This window comes from Anastrepha ludens, chromosome 4 (genome assembly GCF_028408465.1).
Source record: "Anastrepha ludens isolate Willacy chromosome 4, idAnaLude1.1, whole genome shotgun sequence".
NCBI lineage: Eukaryota > Metazoa > Arthropoda > Insecta > Diptera > Tephritidae > Anastrepha > Anastrepha ludens.
The window spans coordinates 14,299,004-14,315,327 of record NC_071500.1 but is presented as its reverse complement, the minus strand read 5'-3'; the positions used below and the strand labels follow the sequence as shown (position 1 = coordinate 14,315,327).

The 16,324-nt window shown below is 37.3% G+C and overlaps 1 protein-coding gene across 10 annotated transcripts in view; it reads left to right on the top strand.

Moving 5' to 3' along the window:
- Positions 1-1,903: 1,903 nt before the first annotated feature.
- LOC128861567 (transcription factor mef2A) overlaps positions 1,904-16,324 on the top strand; it is a 77,377-nt gene continuing 62,956 nt past the window's right edge. For 2 of the 10 annotated variants that reach the window (XM_054099808.1, XM_054099799.1), the window contains exons 1-2: positions 1,905-3,914; positions 7,300-8,747. In XM_054099808.1, coding sequence (XP_053955783.1) covers positions 7,664-8,747 — 1,084 coding nt within the window. In that variant the 5' untranslated portion in view covers positions 1,905-3,914; positions 7,300-7,663. Of the gene's footprint in view, positions 3,915-7,286; positions 8,748-16,324 lie in introns of all 10 variants that reach the window. The other 8 variants (XM_054099809.1, XM_054099806.1, XM_054099804.1 and 5 more) reach the window with 7 other exon arrangements.

The following is a 16,324-nucleotide window of genomic DNA, read 5'->3' as shown; positions in this document are numbered from 1 at the left end:
TTGTGGTTTTGCTGTGGTGGATCGACTGCCCCTCCTTTTTACACCATTTCAATCCAATCCAACTAACAGCACTCGCGAACTCTCTGCTCATTTCGAGACTTTTTGACTGTAGAGAGAGAGAGAGAGAGAGTGAGAGAGACAGAGAGGGAGAGGGCCAACTACCAGCCAAACCAATGAAAATATCAAAAATCTGGACGCGATTGAATATCCCAAATACTCTGAAAATTAAAAATCTTGCGCCATTCGATTATCTTATTTTCCGCCCATTGACATTCTTGCTTCACGGCGACTCCTTCACATGTTTCGGGCTGCAATGCTAAGATATATTAACGCCACGAAGTCGAGCAGCTTGGCGATAGATGAGTTGAAACTATAAATTAAAGTTTGTTGAAAGTTTTTAAAAAACAAAATGCAAAATTTTGGTTCATCCATAGTCGATCTTTAAATTATGTGAAATAACGCTATTAAATCCGTAGGCTGCAAGTTTATTACCGAGTTATCAGAATAAATTACCTACTGGGTTGCCCATATTCGACGAACCCGACGGATATCGATGACTCTTTGGGCCCATTCCAATCGACGAGGCTTGTCCGCAGGCAACAATCTTTGCGTCAATTGAATCTTATACGGGAATAAACGCAAATCAATGCGGATAATTCGTTGTAAAGGGGTCCGAGCAATGCCTAACTGCTGAGAACGGCGATTTTGGGATGTCGTCCTTGGCGACGTCTCAACACTGGCCCATACAAGAGCAATATTCTCATCCGATCGCCTTGGTCGGTTTTGATTTGGCCTCTTTGGATTAGAAAGAGCATCACCACCAGTCGAAAACCTTTCTTACAAACGTTTAATGGTGTTCTTAGAAGGCGCACTTTTCACATTATTTAATTTTTTATACGCACGTTGAGTTTTCACAATTGACTTCTTTTGTTGAATGTAAATTTCAACAATTTGGGAGCGCTTGCGTGGCGTGTGCTGTTCCATGGTAAAAATGTGCTTGGACTGATGCTTCCAACGCGGTATATTATAAAGCGATCTGACGTCTCCGTCAAAAGATACAAGGTTGCCAGATGGGTCCGTCGAATATGGGCAACCCTGTATTCTTATATCATGTCAAGGAACTTCTTGGTATGTGTTTCGAACCAAAATATCACTATTTTGTTTGATTAATAAGCCACTGTATCTATTACCACGGGTAACTCACAAGTAATGCATCGAAATCTAAGATGAGCGATTTCTAACCTTAGTGGGTTTATCGTGTCAATCTGATTATCAGTTTTATTAATCTGGGTTTTTGACCTTTCCTTATTATTCATGTGGAGCATAGAGAGTCGATTCCGGGGCTGTGAATTTGACGATTCGTTAGCAATGAAGATTCTAATGAGTAGGTTGCTAGCCCGCCTATCCTAGCTTGGTGATAGTCAAACAAACTACCTACACCTCGAAAGCAGGTGTTGCCTGTTTTGGTCCACGAGTAGTATTTTATGTCCCACCTATGCAGGGTTATCTGCCGAGCGTTCCCCTATACGCCCGACGTGACCGATGCTAGACCGGCAACTCCACACAACCTTTCTATATGGCCCAATTAAATATGTAGAAATCAGTGTGACAGCAGCGCCGAGCTCAGTGGCGCCTTGTGTCCGATCTGAAGCTAAGCGATAAGTGTGCGCATGCACGTATTTGATGACCAGTAGCGTCATATGCGCCAACTTCTCAGTGGCACACACCCACATGCCTACTTATGCATAAATACTCTAGTGACGTTCCAGAAATAAACGATCCAGTATCGAAATGATAGCCTTTTGGGAGCATTATTTCATCTATTTCGTGTGTTGGTGGTGGTGCCAATTCTTTTTTTTTTTTTTCTTTCATTTTTCTTCGTAGTTAGGTGTTTTTCCGTGTCACATTCCCTGTCGCTTGTAAATCTTATTTGAGTTAACGCTGCCGTGTTACTATTTTTCAAAAATTATTCTATCAGTAGTTCGTCCCATAAACACATACCCATACACATTCACAACACAACACACATTTACATACACATATGCACTTTGATATGCATTCCTACCCTCCACATCAGTAGCGGCCTGCTGTTCTGCTATTCTGCTTCACTGCAAATTTGCTTGATACCCCTTTATAGGGCTGAATGATTTTTTTTTTTGTCGTTTTTTATTATTTGTTGTTTGTTTGTTGGAGCAAAGTGGCGCTCACGTTGCTCGGTCGCATGCTACTATAGTTGCTGCTGTTGTTTGCGTTGACGTTGGCTGCAGTTTTGTCGTCGCAGCGACTGCACGCTGGGTGGTTAGATGCCGCGCTGCAACATCGCTGTACGCTGCTCTGCTGGCCAGCTAACTGATTGGCGGCTGGCTGATTGCCGCTGCCTGCCTGGGTGGCTACGATGGGCCTGAGCTTGTGCTAAGGCCGGCATTTGGTCGTTTCGCGTTCTCGTTGACGAATTGACGTACGCTAGCGGAAAAAAACCTTTTACTTGGCAAACAACTAAATGCCATCGCCGATGATCGGACTAGTGTTAACGCGCTCGCAAATCGATCTCGAAGTCATTGACTGGATGAAAACGATGAATATTTTCGCATTATTCACGCAGTGAAGGCTTAATGTAATGTCTAGCGCCCGACGGAATCTATAAAAAAAAATTGTATATATATATTTAGTAAATATTAAACAAACAAAAAATTTCAAATGCAATTCAATGGAAGTGTAATCTCAACAGCAAATAATTGTGTGTTTCAAGAGAATTGTGCGACTGAATTCGAATTGAAAAACGTGATTTTATATTAAAATAATTGAATGCTTCGATTACTCGTTTGGCAGTGAACGAGAATTCATGAAGTTTTTTGTTGAATGGTATGCAAGATGTTTTAAAAAATTGAACTAGAAAACAGTGCTTTTGCAGAAGTTTGTCTTGGTGATCTAAAGCGCCGAAAAAATTAAAACAAAAATTTAAAAAATTATATTTAAAGCAAAATAATTTCACTCTACTGTCCTAATAGAGGAAGTATTAGAGGAAGTGAATAGTATGTTTCAGGAAATTATTAAAAAAGTGCTCTACGATCGGTGTTTGAGTGTAGGAAAAGATATATTTTAAATGCGTACCAAATAGCTAAAAACTAGCGAGAATAAAGCATTTAAAAACCATATATTTTATGTGTAATTTTAACTAAGCCGAATTGTGTACTCACATCTGCTTGAAAGCTGCAGAAATTTAAGTTTCAGAAATGAAATATAAAAAATTCTAAAAAAAAGCAAAAAAGTAATAATAAAAACCAAAAAAGCTAAAAGAACATTTGTGTAGTAGCAATTCTTTTTATGTAATATATCTGCCAACATAATAAACTCGCACAAAGTGCAAATTTTGAAAACCGAAATCACAGCTCATCTGTTCACAATCATTTGCGCTGCCGTACGAGCTTCAATGCGTATCATATAACAACATCAAAAAACAATTAAACAACAACATTAGTTGTTAGCGATGGAACTACTCAATCACTCAATCACAAAGAATTAAATGCAATATTTATTTGCATTTCATCCGCTTCTTAAGTTGTGTTGTGCGCTTAGAAAAATCTGAAAAATTCAAACAACATCGTAAACTAACCCACACATCTTCAAACAGACAAACACATCATCAACTCGCATCAATTTGCTGCATAGTACACGAAAAACCCAAATCCCAATATTAAATTGAAATCCCTACAAATCATCAAGCAGTTGAGATCGCCTTTTAAACAGAAAGTATAAATTACAAAAAAATAAAATAGAAAAAAAATACATAAAAACTAAAAAAAAATACATAAAAAATAAAAAAAATACATACAAAATAAAAAAATTAAAAAAAATCCATAAAAAGGAAAATAAAATAGTAGAAATAAGAAAACTACATCGCAAAATGAGAAAAGGTACTTGCAACGTGACCGCAACTAGAATACTTTTTTCGCTGCAATTTGTGCCTACTCGCTTGCCGATCGTGAATTACTTGTAGATATGAATGTGCATACACCCGTAGATTTAGCAGAAATATATGACTGCATTTTAATGCCTTTTTTGTTTCATTTTTTTTTGTTTTTTGTTTTTGTGTAGTGTGATTTACAATTTATTGTGGTTTGTATTGTGTTTATTCTATGCAAAAATAACATTTCAACGCTTTTTATAGAAAGGCGAGTGCATACATATGTACATACCCGTATATTTGTGAAATTATCTACGTGTGGGTGTAATGCCAAAGACGTTCGTTTAGTTTGAAAATAGTTTCTTTAAGTTGAAATAGTCGCAACTAAGGCGGGCTTAGAGGGAAATTGTGGTCTTTAGACTTTTTGGAAACAAAGGCTGGTTAAATTTCAGGGCCGATGTTGAATGTGAACCACACCTAAACGTCAACGACACCCTTGGACTTCTTTCTTTGGGGTTATTTGAAAGAAAAGGTGTACGTCGATAAGCCAGCAACAATTCAAGAGCTAAAGGATGAGATAATTCGGCACATTAACGGCATAGAACCTCAATTATGCCTCAGCGTCATCGAAAATTTGGACCATCGGATGGAGGTGTGCCGCCGAGACCGCGGCAGCCATTTAGCCGATATTTTGTTGTACGCGTAATTGAACTATACCAATATTATCATAATAAGGAGAAAGGATAATAACTTCCTAAAAACATTGTATCTTATTTAAAATCAACATCAGCCCTTAAAACTTAACCACCCTTTAGATAAGGAACTATTTGCGTTTGGTGGTCTTTGGAGGTGTGCCGCCGGCTATTTGGTCAACATTTTGTTTCATACGTAATTGAGCCATACCAATATTATCATAATAAAGAGAAATGATAATAATTTCCTCAAAAAATTGTATTTTATTCAAAATTAACACCGGCCCTTGAAACTTAACCACCCTTTACAAATTGAATCATCGCACACATCTTGCACAATCTTCGCTATAGTTTTTCTATCATCTTATTTTTAAAAATTACGCTTAGACCGTGAAACAGCTAATTTAAACTTACTGCAACTAAAAACTGAGAAAACATTCACTTTATTCTGATTTTCATTTTATTTGTTTATTTATTTTTTTATTTTAGTTTATCTCTCTTATTTAATGCAGTATTACTTTATTTCCATATGCAATTGTCGCTTACACCATTTTTGGGTATTAGGCCGAACTCCACCTTTTATTTGTGGCGCACCTCTTAATGTTATTCCACAAATGAAGAGACCTACAGTTTTAAGCCGACTCCGAACGGCAGATTTTTTTTTAGCAGCTTTTTAATGGCAGAAAAACACTCCGTGGTTGTTCACTAAGGCACACACTTAGGATCATAGCGCTTTGTGCTGGCTCATGGGTAATTTGCTCTTATTTTTTCGAAAACCAAAAAATTTGGAATATCTCTGATTTCTAAGTATCGTAATTTCTTCGAATCCATTGACAAATAGCCTACCTAGAATGGCAAGTCTACATCTGTATAGCGCAGGACAATCTTACAGGTCGTCTTTGACTCTTCCATTATCTCCTCCTTCTGCAAAAGCCCATCTTCTGGGTACCGGTATAACTGAAAACAGTGTGAGAGACTGTGCTTATTTTGGTTTAGCAGACCTTCTATGCGTTTAGCATTGCGAGTGGGCCACGATTGCCGGGCAATTCTGCAGCTGGTCTCATTAAGCCCGCCTTCGTTCGTTGTTTTTAGGATTTCCTCAAAAATATTGTAAGTAGCTTACAAATCTGTAAGGTTATGCCCATGTCATTCGGTCAGTTTACTCATTCCTCAACTGGGTGCCGAATCTCGCTAATACATTGGTTCAAAATTCACCCTCAACGTCACAATGGCCGGCAGCTCACGTTACCTGTAGATAAACTGACTTAGCCATTTTGCTAAGAGATTTGTGGCATCTCCAAGGCTAATTTGGAGGTTGTCGACTTCTTTGTAAGGGATTTTGTCGCCTGCAGTCGAAAATGTAGTTATCATTTATAATAGTCTAAATAATTTAAGGCTTGTAAAATGTAATGAACCGGGTACAAGAGTAACTCTGGAGATCTTCTATGCTATCTTCTTCTCTCTCTCAAAAACTAGACTATGCTATCTGAGTGCTCTCAGCTTTGAAAGGCTTGAATTTACTCCTCAACTGGAGCTTAAGCGACTCCTAAAATTCGTGAACAGTACACACATCTTGAGTGCTGCATATTTTCACTAAAAAAATTGATTTTGATCCGGTGTCTCTATGAATGGACCAAAATGAACCCCTGCGTTGCTTCGGCCAGCCAGCATAACCTAACCTCATCTAATTTATGGCTTGATTTGCGATTCTGCGATCAAAAAAGTTTCTGCAAAATCGACTGCAAATCGATATTGCAATGCGTGTGAATACATTTTTGAAACAAAGTAAAAGGTTTTCTTCTTAAACTTGGTTTTCAGTTAGTTTCACCAAGGAAATAAGATTTGCAGATCAATTGCGTAGGACAAATTTTCGAAATTTCCTTTAGGCATAATTTCTGTTAGCATTCAGCAAACGTTTAATAGAGTTTCGCGTCTAATGGCTTGGAATAGAATGTGAAATTATCTATAGACACAATTCAAGTATTAGCGATTTTAGTGGCTCATGATAGTATCTATTTCTATATATGCGTTCGCTTTTGAATAAAATACATTTTTTTTAGGAAATGTGACAATAATTTCCTTTATTTCTCTTTATTACGTATGGATCAAAGTATCGGCCAATTGGCTGCCGCTGTCTCTGCAGCACACCTCCATCCGATGGTCCAAATTTTCGATGACGCTGAGGCATAAATTGACGTTTAGGTGTGGTTCACATTCATCATCGGCCCTTGAAATTTAACCACCTTTTATAATATATTAGAAAAGGGTTAAAGAAAGTCCAAAAGTCGTTCTCTTTTTCAAACGCAGTCACGAAAATTCATTTTTTTAAATAATTTTTCATGGAATTCGAACGTTGCGGTTGCATTGAAAAAAACCTTTCTGATTAATATCGCAAAAAAAAAATAAGTTCTTTAAATTTAAAATTTTATTAACTAAAATCAAGAAAATGAGCTTCAGATCTTACCGTTACAGAAACAATATTTCGTATTCTCAGTAACATTCTTACACTACTTTCGCCTGCGCGCAAAACACGCACATTCTCAGCGATTTGCAGCACTTCACCTTCTTCCATTACATGTCCCAGTTATCTTTCATCTGCTGTTTATTTTACCATCAGTCAATTTTTTTTTACCATCGCCCGACATTTTCAGTTTTCTAATATTTGAAAAAAAAAAAACAATATATTATAGTAAATAATTTCAGACGCGCCACAAAGAATTGACAAAGCAATAATAAAAAAGTAAATTTACAAATAAAAACAAAAAAACCTCAAGTGAAAGTGCAAAATGATCTACGTCAAGATTTCATCAAACTCGCTGTAATAGCAACCCCTGAAAAATGTGCGAATATCGTAGGCGTATACGCAACCTCAATTCTCTCAAGCAGCTAGTGCGCGCGCGTCAGTTTTGTGCGGCCTATATTGGCAAAACATAAGCATTAACAACAACAACAAAATTTTGCACTTTTACAATAAATTTTGTGTGAGTGTCAAGTGATTAATTAGCAGTTTAGAATCAGCGTTGGGATTTGCCGACGCCGTCGGTTGAACACAGCAACGACAGTCAAGATGTCGACGCAGGCGAGTACTTGCAACGGCTTCTTCCAGGAGCATGCGAATAGCGCATTAAACCAATATTTCCAGCAGCTGAATTCAAGTGCGGCCGCCGCAGCGATAGGTGGCATGAGCAGCAGCAACAACAGTGATAGTAGCGCAAATGAAGGCAGTGGCGGTGCGAGCGTGAGCAGTTCATCGCTGGAGGGTAACCGCAGTAGCGTGAGCAGCATTGATTCATCGAAATCGGTGAATAGCAGTGGAAGTGACAGGGCCACAGTGCAATGGAATAGTATGCAACAGCAGGCGCAACAACAGCAACAACATCATCACCATCAGCAGCAGCAACAGCAACAACAGGAGCAGCAACAGCAGCATATGCATCACGGCCAACAGCAGCACAGTTCACATCAGCAGCAAGAACAACAAGTGCAGCAGCAGCAGCAGCAACAACAGCAGCACAATCACCATCAGCACCAGCCACAGCAGCAGTCTCATCATCAGCATCAACATCACCACCAGCAACATCAACAACAACAACAACAACAGCACACGCACCAACAGCACCAGCAACAACATACGCATGCCGCCACCCACAGTCAACTGTCGTCGCTAAGCCAAACACTCTCACAAAATTTGGCCGCCGCCGCTGCCGCCTCAAGTGGCTCCGCCAACACCAATCCACACTCCATTTTCGGCACTGGTAATTTTCATTACAAAACCAACAACTCCTGGACAATACCAACACTCTCTTGCTACCAGCGCCTCTATAATGATAATCAACAACACTATCACCGTCAATTTGTCGGCAGTGGCAGTGGAGGTAGTGGTGGCAGCAGTGGGGCTGGAGGCGGCGGTAATAGCGTCGAGACGCAATCTCTGGCACAGGTGGTTAGCAGTGGGACCGGTGGTAGCGCTGGGGGTGGCAATGGACTTGGAAGTTGTAATGTTGGCGTAAATGCAAATGCCGCCGCAGCAGCAACGGCAGCCTCTGTGCAACATGTTGCCAATGCGGTGGCGGCCGCTGTAATGGCCAATGAACAACATCAGAATCATTTGAATAGCTTGAAGGCGCGCTTTCAAGCACCCGGTAATGCAGGTAAATCGGAGGATGAATTTTTTTTTAGATTACTTGTTTTTCAATAAGCTTTATTTCAAAAGTAATATAGGGATGATCTTTTTAGATTTCTTTGTTTTTCAATAAGCTTTATTTCAAAAATAATATAGGGAGTTGAAAATAATTCCTCCTAACAGTAAACATTTAATTTCCTTTCGTATCAATTAATTAGTTTCATTAGTTTTTCAGCACACAACCATCACCCCTTCAAATGTAATTTCAATGCTTTGTAACATTCTGAGTTATAACTACAACAAAGCACTACGTTTTGCTTGTGAATGAAGTGAGTGCTTGCTCTGCTCACGCTCGGTAACTGACGATCACCAAACATTAAAACCCTCTCTCTCAATTCTATACATACTCTGCATTCTCACGCTGCCTACATTGACTGCGCAGCTGCCGTCATGCGCTGTATGTCAGCTTAATTAGTCAGCCACCTCCTCACCTTTTCTCCCACGTGATCCGTACTGGATAGTGCAGCGGTGCTTACCATACACTTGCGCCCACACACACCTATGCGCATAATTACTTATAAACACTCATAAATCAGTTGCCTATATCGGCGTTCGTATAATGAAATGTTTCATTGATAAGTACACAATATTGAATTGAGAACCCATAGCTGCAGGGTGGTGGCGGTGGTGGTGGTGAAATGGCGCATTTCTGTAATTTATGCATAAAGCATACAGCTGTAAAGTGTAACGCTTGTGCGAATAAATAAATGCATACACTTTTGTTTTTGTTTTATACATCTATCATACAATGCTTATGTTGATATATTATACATATGAATAGAAAGTAATACCCAAATATCATCGAGTACTGTTGGTGGTTTCAAAGACTTACATGAGAAAAGTAGCGATTTTTTATTGTTGTTTTTTACAATGGTTGACGTACGTTAAGGTGGTTGACGTACGGTAAGGTGAGTGCAAACAATTTATCTGCTGGTGGTTAAAGCTAATTCAATACTGAACTACCGCAATAAGGAAGAATTTTTGGGTGTATTTAACCAATTTATGATTATAAAAGTTTGCGTTGAGTAATGATTTGCAACTAAGGCATGTTTGTGTGGCCTTTTTGAATTCAATTTTGTTCCGTTTTTCAAAACTTTGTTACATTATAAGATTATGCCTCCTTTAGTAGTTTTTAGGTATGTAAATCCTGTTTTATATTTACTGGGTATTTGCACTATAAGACTATTATGAATGCTTTAATAAATTTTCTTCCTGTTTTACAATCTAAATATTATAAATACTAATCGGTTAGAGCTAGCAGCCGAGTATTTCAAGTTCTATGCTTCCGTTCGGGCAATAACTTAGTCGCTCTGAATGCGACTTTGGGTCGTTTATTGCACTCGTACCATAAAATAAAAGGGAAATATAGTGAACCAATAAAAAAATGCAAGGCAAATGATGAATAGAAGAATGCAGCAGAATAGAAATAGATCATTGCTGCAAGGCAAGCGAACAAGTGACTTGAATGAAATTCACCTTAAAGCGCTCGCCTTATTTTAAATGGTGTTTTCTGCGTGTTTCTTTAAAAGCGTGTAAAACGGAAACGAAAAAAACTTTTTTTTAATTTTTGTTTGCAGTATATGAGCCATTTTTTAAAATGAAGTTTTCATGAAAACGCCAGTTCGGGCAATTGTGACCATCTTAAATTTTGTAAATTAACAACAAAAATATTTTGAATCGTAATTGAAATCTTTTGAATATGACATTTAAAAACAATAAATTTAAAATACAGAAAAATATTTGAAGTAGAGTTTTAGAGTAGAAGTTTACTAAATCTTAGATCCAATCAAAATATAAAGAATTTTCGTAATAAATTAATATCCTGCTTTGCACCAGTGACTTAGGTCAGTACATCCTGTACTCACACACATACATGGGTATGAACATAGGTAACCGATGCTGAGTATACAACTAAAATGAGGCATTTTGTTGATGCCATTGCAGTGGTGCTCGAAGCGTTGTTTTGCTATCGAAGTGATATCTTATCTGCAAATTGGTATGTGTGAAAGGGTGTGGGTTGCCGAAAAAGGACCGACATGCCAACATTTTTTTTAATGTACTTTTCTGCTCGCGATGCCGTCATTTCAAATGCATTTTGGCAAAGCGCGCGAATGCATTGGCCAGCGACTGCGAGCCACCTGAGTGGCTGAAATGACTGCCTAAAACCAAAAAAAAAAAAATAGTCAAAACTAAAAAATCAAAACCACATATAAACAGCCTCTAAGTATTACTTCCATGGGTATACAATAGAATCTGCTATTCACTATCGATTCGCTTGGGCTATGCTTATATTTTTATTTACCTCTGTTTTTTGTGGTTTGGGTTTCAGAAGTCCTACTTTGTCTGTGTATAAAAATGCATCAATGTGATTAGTTACTTTTCAAATTGAATTTCTACATTACTACGTTAATATGCTTTTGACAATTTCGTATGGGCATAGGCATTAGCTTATAACAGTGTGTGTGTGCACGTGTAGCTGTTTTCTGGATACTGGCGGAATTTATGAAAATTAACTTTTAATTATTGATAGTGAAACTTAATAGAAATAAATAATTATTGTAAGTTTCGGCAGACTTTTTTCACATTCATATTTAATTTAATTACGTAGTGTGTCACATATTGATAAGTTTTGGCCTTATTTTTTACAAATTGTTTTAAATATTTTTTTCTATATAAAATATATTTCATTCTATAACGGAAACCACATAAATCCAAGTTTCAAAGTTTGTGAAAACTCATTCAATTTTCAGCAATATTTCATTTTTTTGTTCAAGGTCTTGAGAAAATTTTTGTGTATGCAGTTTTATAGCTTATTGAGTTTGGCACAATGAAGTGCACGCTTGAAATGGCTAAAAATTTTCGTTGAGCTTTGAAAATTGGTTTTCCAAACGGTGTTGCGCATTCTCTTCATACAAAGAATTCATGCCAGTTTTGCGTATACATTTCTTTTTTTTAATTTTGATTAAAAAGTTCGAAATGTTGATACTGAATTTTATAAATCTTCTTCAAAGCCTAAAATTTGGTTTAACCTCCGTTGGACACTTTTTACCAAACCTTTGGTTGGGCACCCGGCTCTGGCCTTTCTGTCGTCCTGTTCGGGGATCCTTTTTAAAAAGTTATATCCATGAATCGGTAGAAAATTTATTTTAGGAAGTTACAAATTCAATTCAGAAATATGCGGAAAATGAAAAAGCCTGGTAGCCCATACCCGCCTACCCAACGGTGGGTTAAGAGAGAACGAACTTTATTTTTATAAAATATAATTTAAATTAAAAGAACTATTTGCTTAAATAAAAAATAATAAACGAACAGTAAAAATCTGTTAATGTGTGGTGCTTTCATGATTTTGCAAAGAACTATAGACATATTCGGACTTTCAGACAAATCCAAGGTTTTAAGCTAAGATATAGGCAACTGCCGCAAATTTAGAATTACTCTGGTTTCTTATAAGTTCCAAATATATGTTTTTTAATGTTGTATATAAAAATTAATGTTTGTCTGTATGTCATCGATGAATTCAAAAACTACGGGACCGATTATTATAAAAATTGGTATTGGCGCCACCAGGTGGCGCTGCAGAATAGTAACTTCTGCCCCGTTCAACCGATTGTCATGAAAATCAGTATGATGATGTATTTTTTATGGATAAGATGATGGTATGATATTCGTATTAAAATGAAATTGATGAATCTGCACAATGTATCACCCTGCCAGCAAACTTCTGTAAGATCACAGAAAGCATCGACGAATTGGTGCAAAAAGTTGCCTTAAAAATTGCACAAAACTACAAAAACCATCAGGGCCCAGTAGGCGTCTTATATTAGCAGTCAAAAACATCGATGCCAATACCATAAACTTCACCATTCAGCATGAAATACCCAGTGAAACGACAACATATAAGTCCATCGATACTGCGGAGATTCAAAACGAGGTTCTCAATTATACAACTGAATTCTTGAGTTCGCTTGATGTGTAGGCATGCCGCCGTACGTTTTCACATTGAAATGTGGCGTACCCACCATTCTTCTTCAAAACATAAATCTACCACGACTTTGCAACGGAACCAGACTCTCAGTCAAGAAAATGATGAACAATGTTATCCAGGCAACAATTTTGACTGGAAAATTCAAAGGTGAAGACGTACTGTTGCCACGTATCCCAATGATTCCGACAGATATGCCATTCGAATTCAAACGTTTACAGTTCCCGGTGCGACTCGCTTTCGCAATGACTATTAACAAAGCTCAAGGACAATCGTTACAAGTGTGTGGATTGAATTTGGATAATCCATGCTTCTCACATGTGCCTTGCTCACATTTCGGAAAACCTTCTGATTTATTTGTCTAGGCACCAGATGGAAAAACAAGAAATATTTTGTAACCCACAGCACTTCAATAAACATTAAATTGAAACTAAACTTTGTAATGTCACAATTTTTTCGAAATAAACGAAATCAATAAAATGGTTTAGATTGAATTTAATATTTGCGTACTGATTTTTCTTTAAAGTTATTTTTCTTAAATTTATTTCAGTTGCTAGCGTAGCAACGCGCCCAGCTAGTTTCTAATAAATTCCAACTACATAATTTTTTTACTTATAAATTAAATTGTTCCCTATTTACGCTTCACGATTCACGCATAGTAATAGGGCACCTTCTGTTCACAATTAATTTTTTAACCATCAGATAAATTGAACTTTAAATTAACATTAACTAAAGTATGCATATTAGTACCTACAGAGCCATATATACTAACTTATTTTATGTATATGCAAATTAGAGCCAGCGCGATCGAGCGTTCGAATGTTTAAATTTAAATCACTGCATATAATTTTTCAGCTTTCTTTGCTTCGCATTCTTTTATTGATACGCACATATAAAACTGCATTAATTACTATTCAAATCAGCAACTAAAAGCGTCGTCACACAGTGGTTCCAGGCACGAAAAAATCAAATTAATTAAAAAGAAACCTGTGCCCAAAAATATTTAGCTGCTTCTACATGATGCAGGACAATCGTATAAAAGTCCAGAGCCCGTCTCGATAAGAAGGTGATCCCATTGCAGAAAGAGAGAGTTTGGAGAGTTGTTTTCTATTGCGATTTTCTTATGCTGCATTCTGGCCGCATAAGTTTGGTTGCGCTGCAGCTACGGATGAGTTTCTAACACAATTAAATTATGTTTGCAAGAATTCTTCATCTCTCGAAACAAAATTCCAGCGGATTTTGCACTCAAAGTGTTACAAAAAGAGGAATGAAAAATTCTGGGTAGAAATTTTGCGGAATATGCGTAATAAAACCACTCAACTACATTCCCAAAATTACTTATAAATGCAATACAATGGAAAACGGCACTTAATTTCATTCATTTCATGCTTTTATGAGTTTCTGACCCAATTTGCTTTTTATGAAATTAGAGCGATGTTTCAGAAAGAAATTTTAATTCTATTACCAAATTATAATTACAAAATTTCAAAATGCTGCAAAATTCACTGGTTGTTTTTCCAGTGTTTTTTTTTTGGCAAAATACTTCACGTAAACGTTTCGTAACCCCAAATAATAATTCTTCTTAACTGTCTTACCTCTTGCCGAAATTCGTGGTATACTTTCTTTTTTCACTGAAAAGGACGTGTTTTTTTTTGGTTCTGATTAATTGCGGTTCTCCACACACTAATTCACTTATTTCGGCATTTATTAATTGGCAGTTCGGCAAATGTGTCTGACCAGAGTCAATTGCTAGTAGGCACAACTTTTTTTATCACTTGAAGTTTCATGCTTCACAGATCAGGGCTTCTAAGCCGATTGACCATTATTTCGACTTGCCGGCTGTACATATTGAATATTGCAAATTGTATATGCAATATATCCTATTCAGTCCCACTGCCCGCCGTCCAGACACTTCATTTAGTTGCTTAAACTTTCCGCGTTAAATTTGGTTCTTCAAATCCATGCACCTGAATTGAATCTGTATGCTTAATTAAGAGTTTCAATTATTATAATTGGTTGATTTGAAACGAGTATTTTACCAAAGAAATAAGACACTTTATTTAAATAAATCAACTTCTTCGCATATTAACATTATTATTATCTTATTTTTATTTAAATTATGGCAAAACTAAGTATAAAAATATTTTTATTTTCTTAAATGTGTTTTCTTCTTTATTCATGAACGAATATGCAAAAAAAACAAAAATACACTCAACTTGCTTAACCTGCTGGGTTCTCTTAGTGACCTCGTTCAACTGGTATCATTTTTCATTAAAATCATTATTTAAATTTTCGTAAGCTTTTAAGTCCAAAAATGTTAGACGGAGCAGGGAGGCCATAGAAAGGCTAGCCGCAAACACTAGGTCGCATATCTACTGGGTAGCTGGTCACAAAGGCATTATGGGGAACGAAATAGTAGATGAGATAGCAAAAAACGCTGTTAGACTACCTTTGAAGCAAGAGAACGACATACCAAAACCGCTAAACACAATATATATTACAATGAAATGGACGACTACTTGAAAAGGCGAGTGGAAGCTAGGTGGACTAATCTGACCACATGCAAAACAACAAAAATCATGTGTAGGACTAACAACAAAAAACTGACTCAATTCGTACTTACGCTTTCGCGAAAGGACTGCAGAACTATCATAGGTATGCTAACAGGTCATAATCTAATGGCTGCATATGCGTACAAGATAGGCATTGCTAATACGGACAAATGCAGGAAATGCAGAGAGGATGTTGAGGAAACTTTAGAACACCTTCTGTGCGTGTGTTCGGCATTATCAAAAACACGCTTAAAATGCGTGGGAACCCCACTGTTTGAGGGTCTGGAGGACGTCTCAAAAAGCGGATCTCCCAGCTCTACTTAGATTCGCCAAAAGCGCTGACATCCTACATGATGCCTACTTTCGGTATTCATAGAGATCAGTCTACATCTGGTATCGCTAAGGACCAAAAGGTCTATGCGTGGCTTATTGCTAACCAGGCTAACCTAACCTAACGTAAGCTTGGAGATCCTAATCAATTTGTGGAGTTCTTAATCAGAAATTCGCTCACAGTAATGTGCCGTGCTGACAAATCCACACATTTTTCTCTATAAATTGAGCGCACTTTTTGTGAATTTGCGCGCTTAAACGATGCACATGGCCCCAATAACGTCGCTTATTTGCCCTCCGATCGGATTTTATTTTAATTTTAAATTTTTTGGCAATCCTTTTAAATGGACTTTTTATGCGCAATCCACGGTTCAGTTTGCTAGTAAGCGAGCATTTAGTAACTAAAGTAGTCTGCAATGTTTGACATCAACGTCTTTTTCGAGCGCGATCAGTGATTACTTTCATTATTCGCATGATTGTTTGATCGAGCTGATAATAATTGGCCCTACTTTGACACTTATGGGCATTTGAGAGCTTGGCAAGGCAGATCAGTTACCAAATGTAGCTGCTGGTTCCTGCCAATGCAATGAATCAAAAAGCGCGAAAATACAAAAATACAATAAAAATATAAAACAAATATCAGTTGCGGTTGGTTTTGGACCGCTTGCGCCTCCGCGCTTT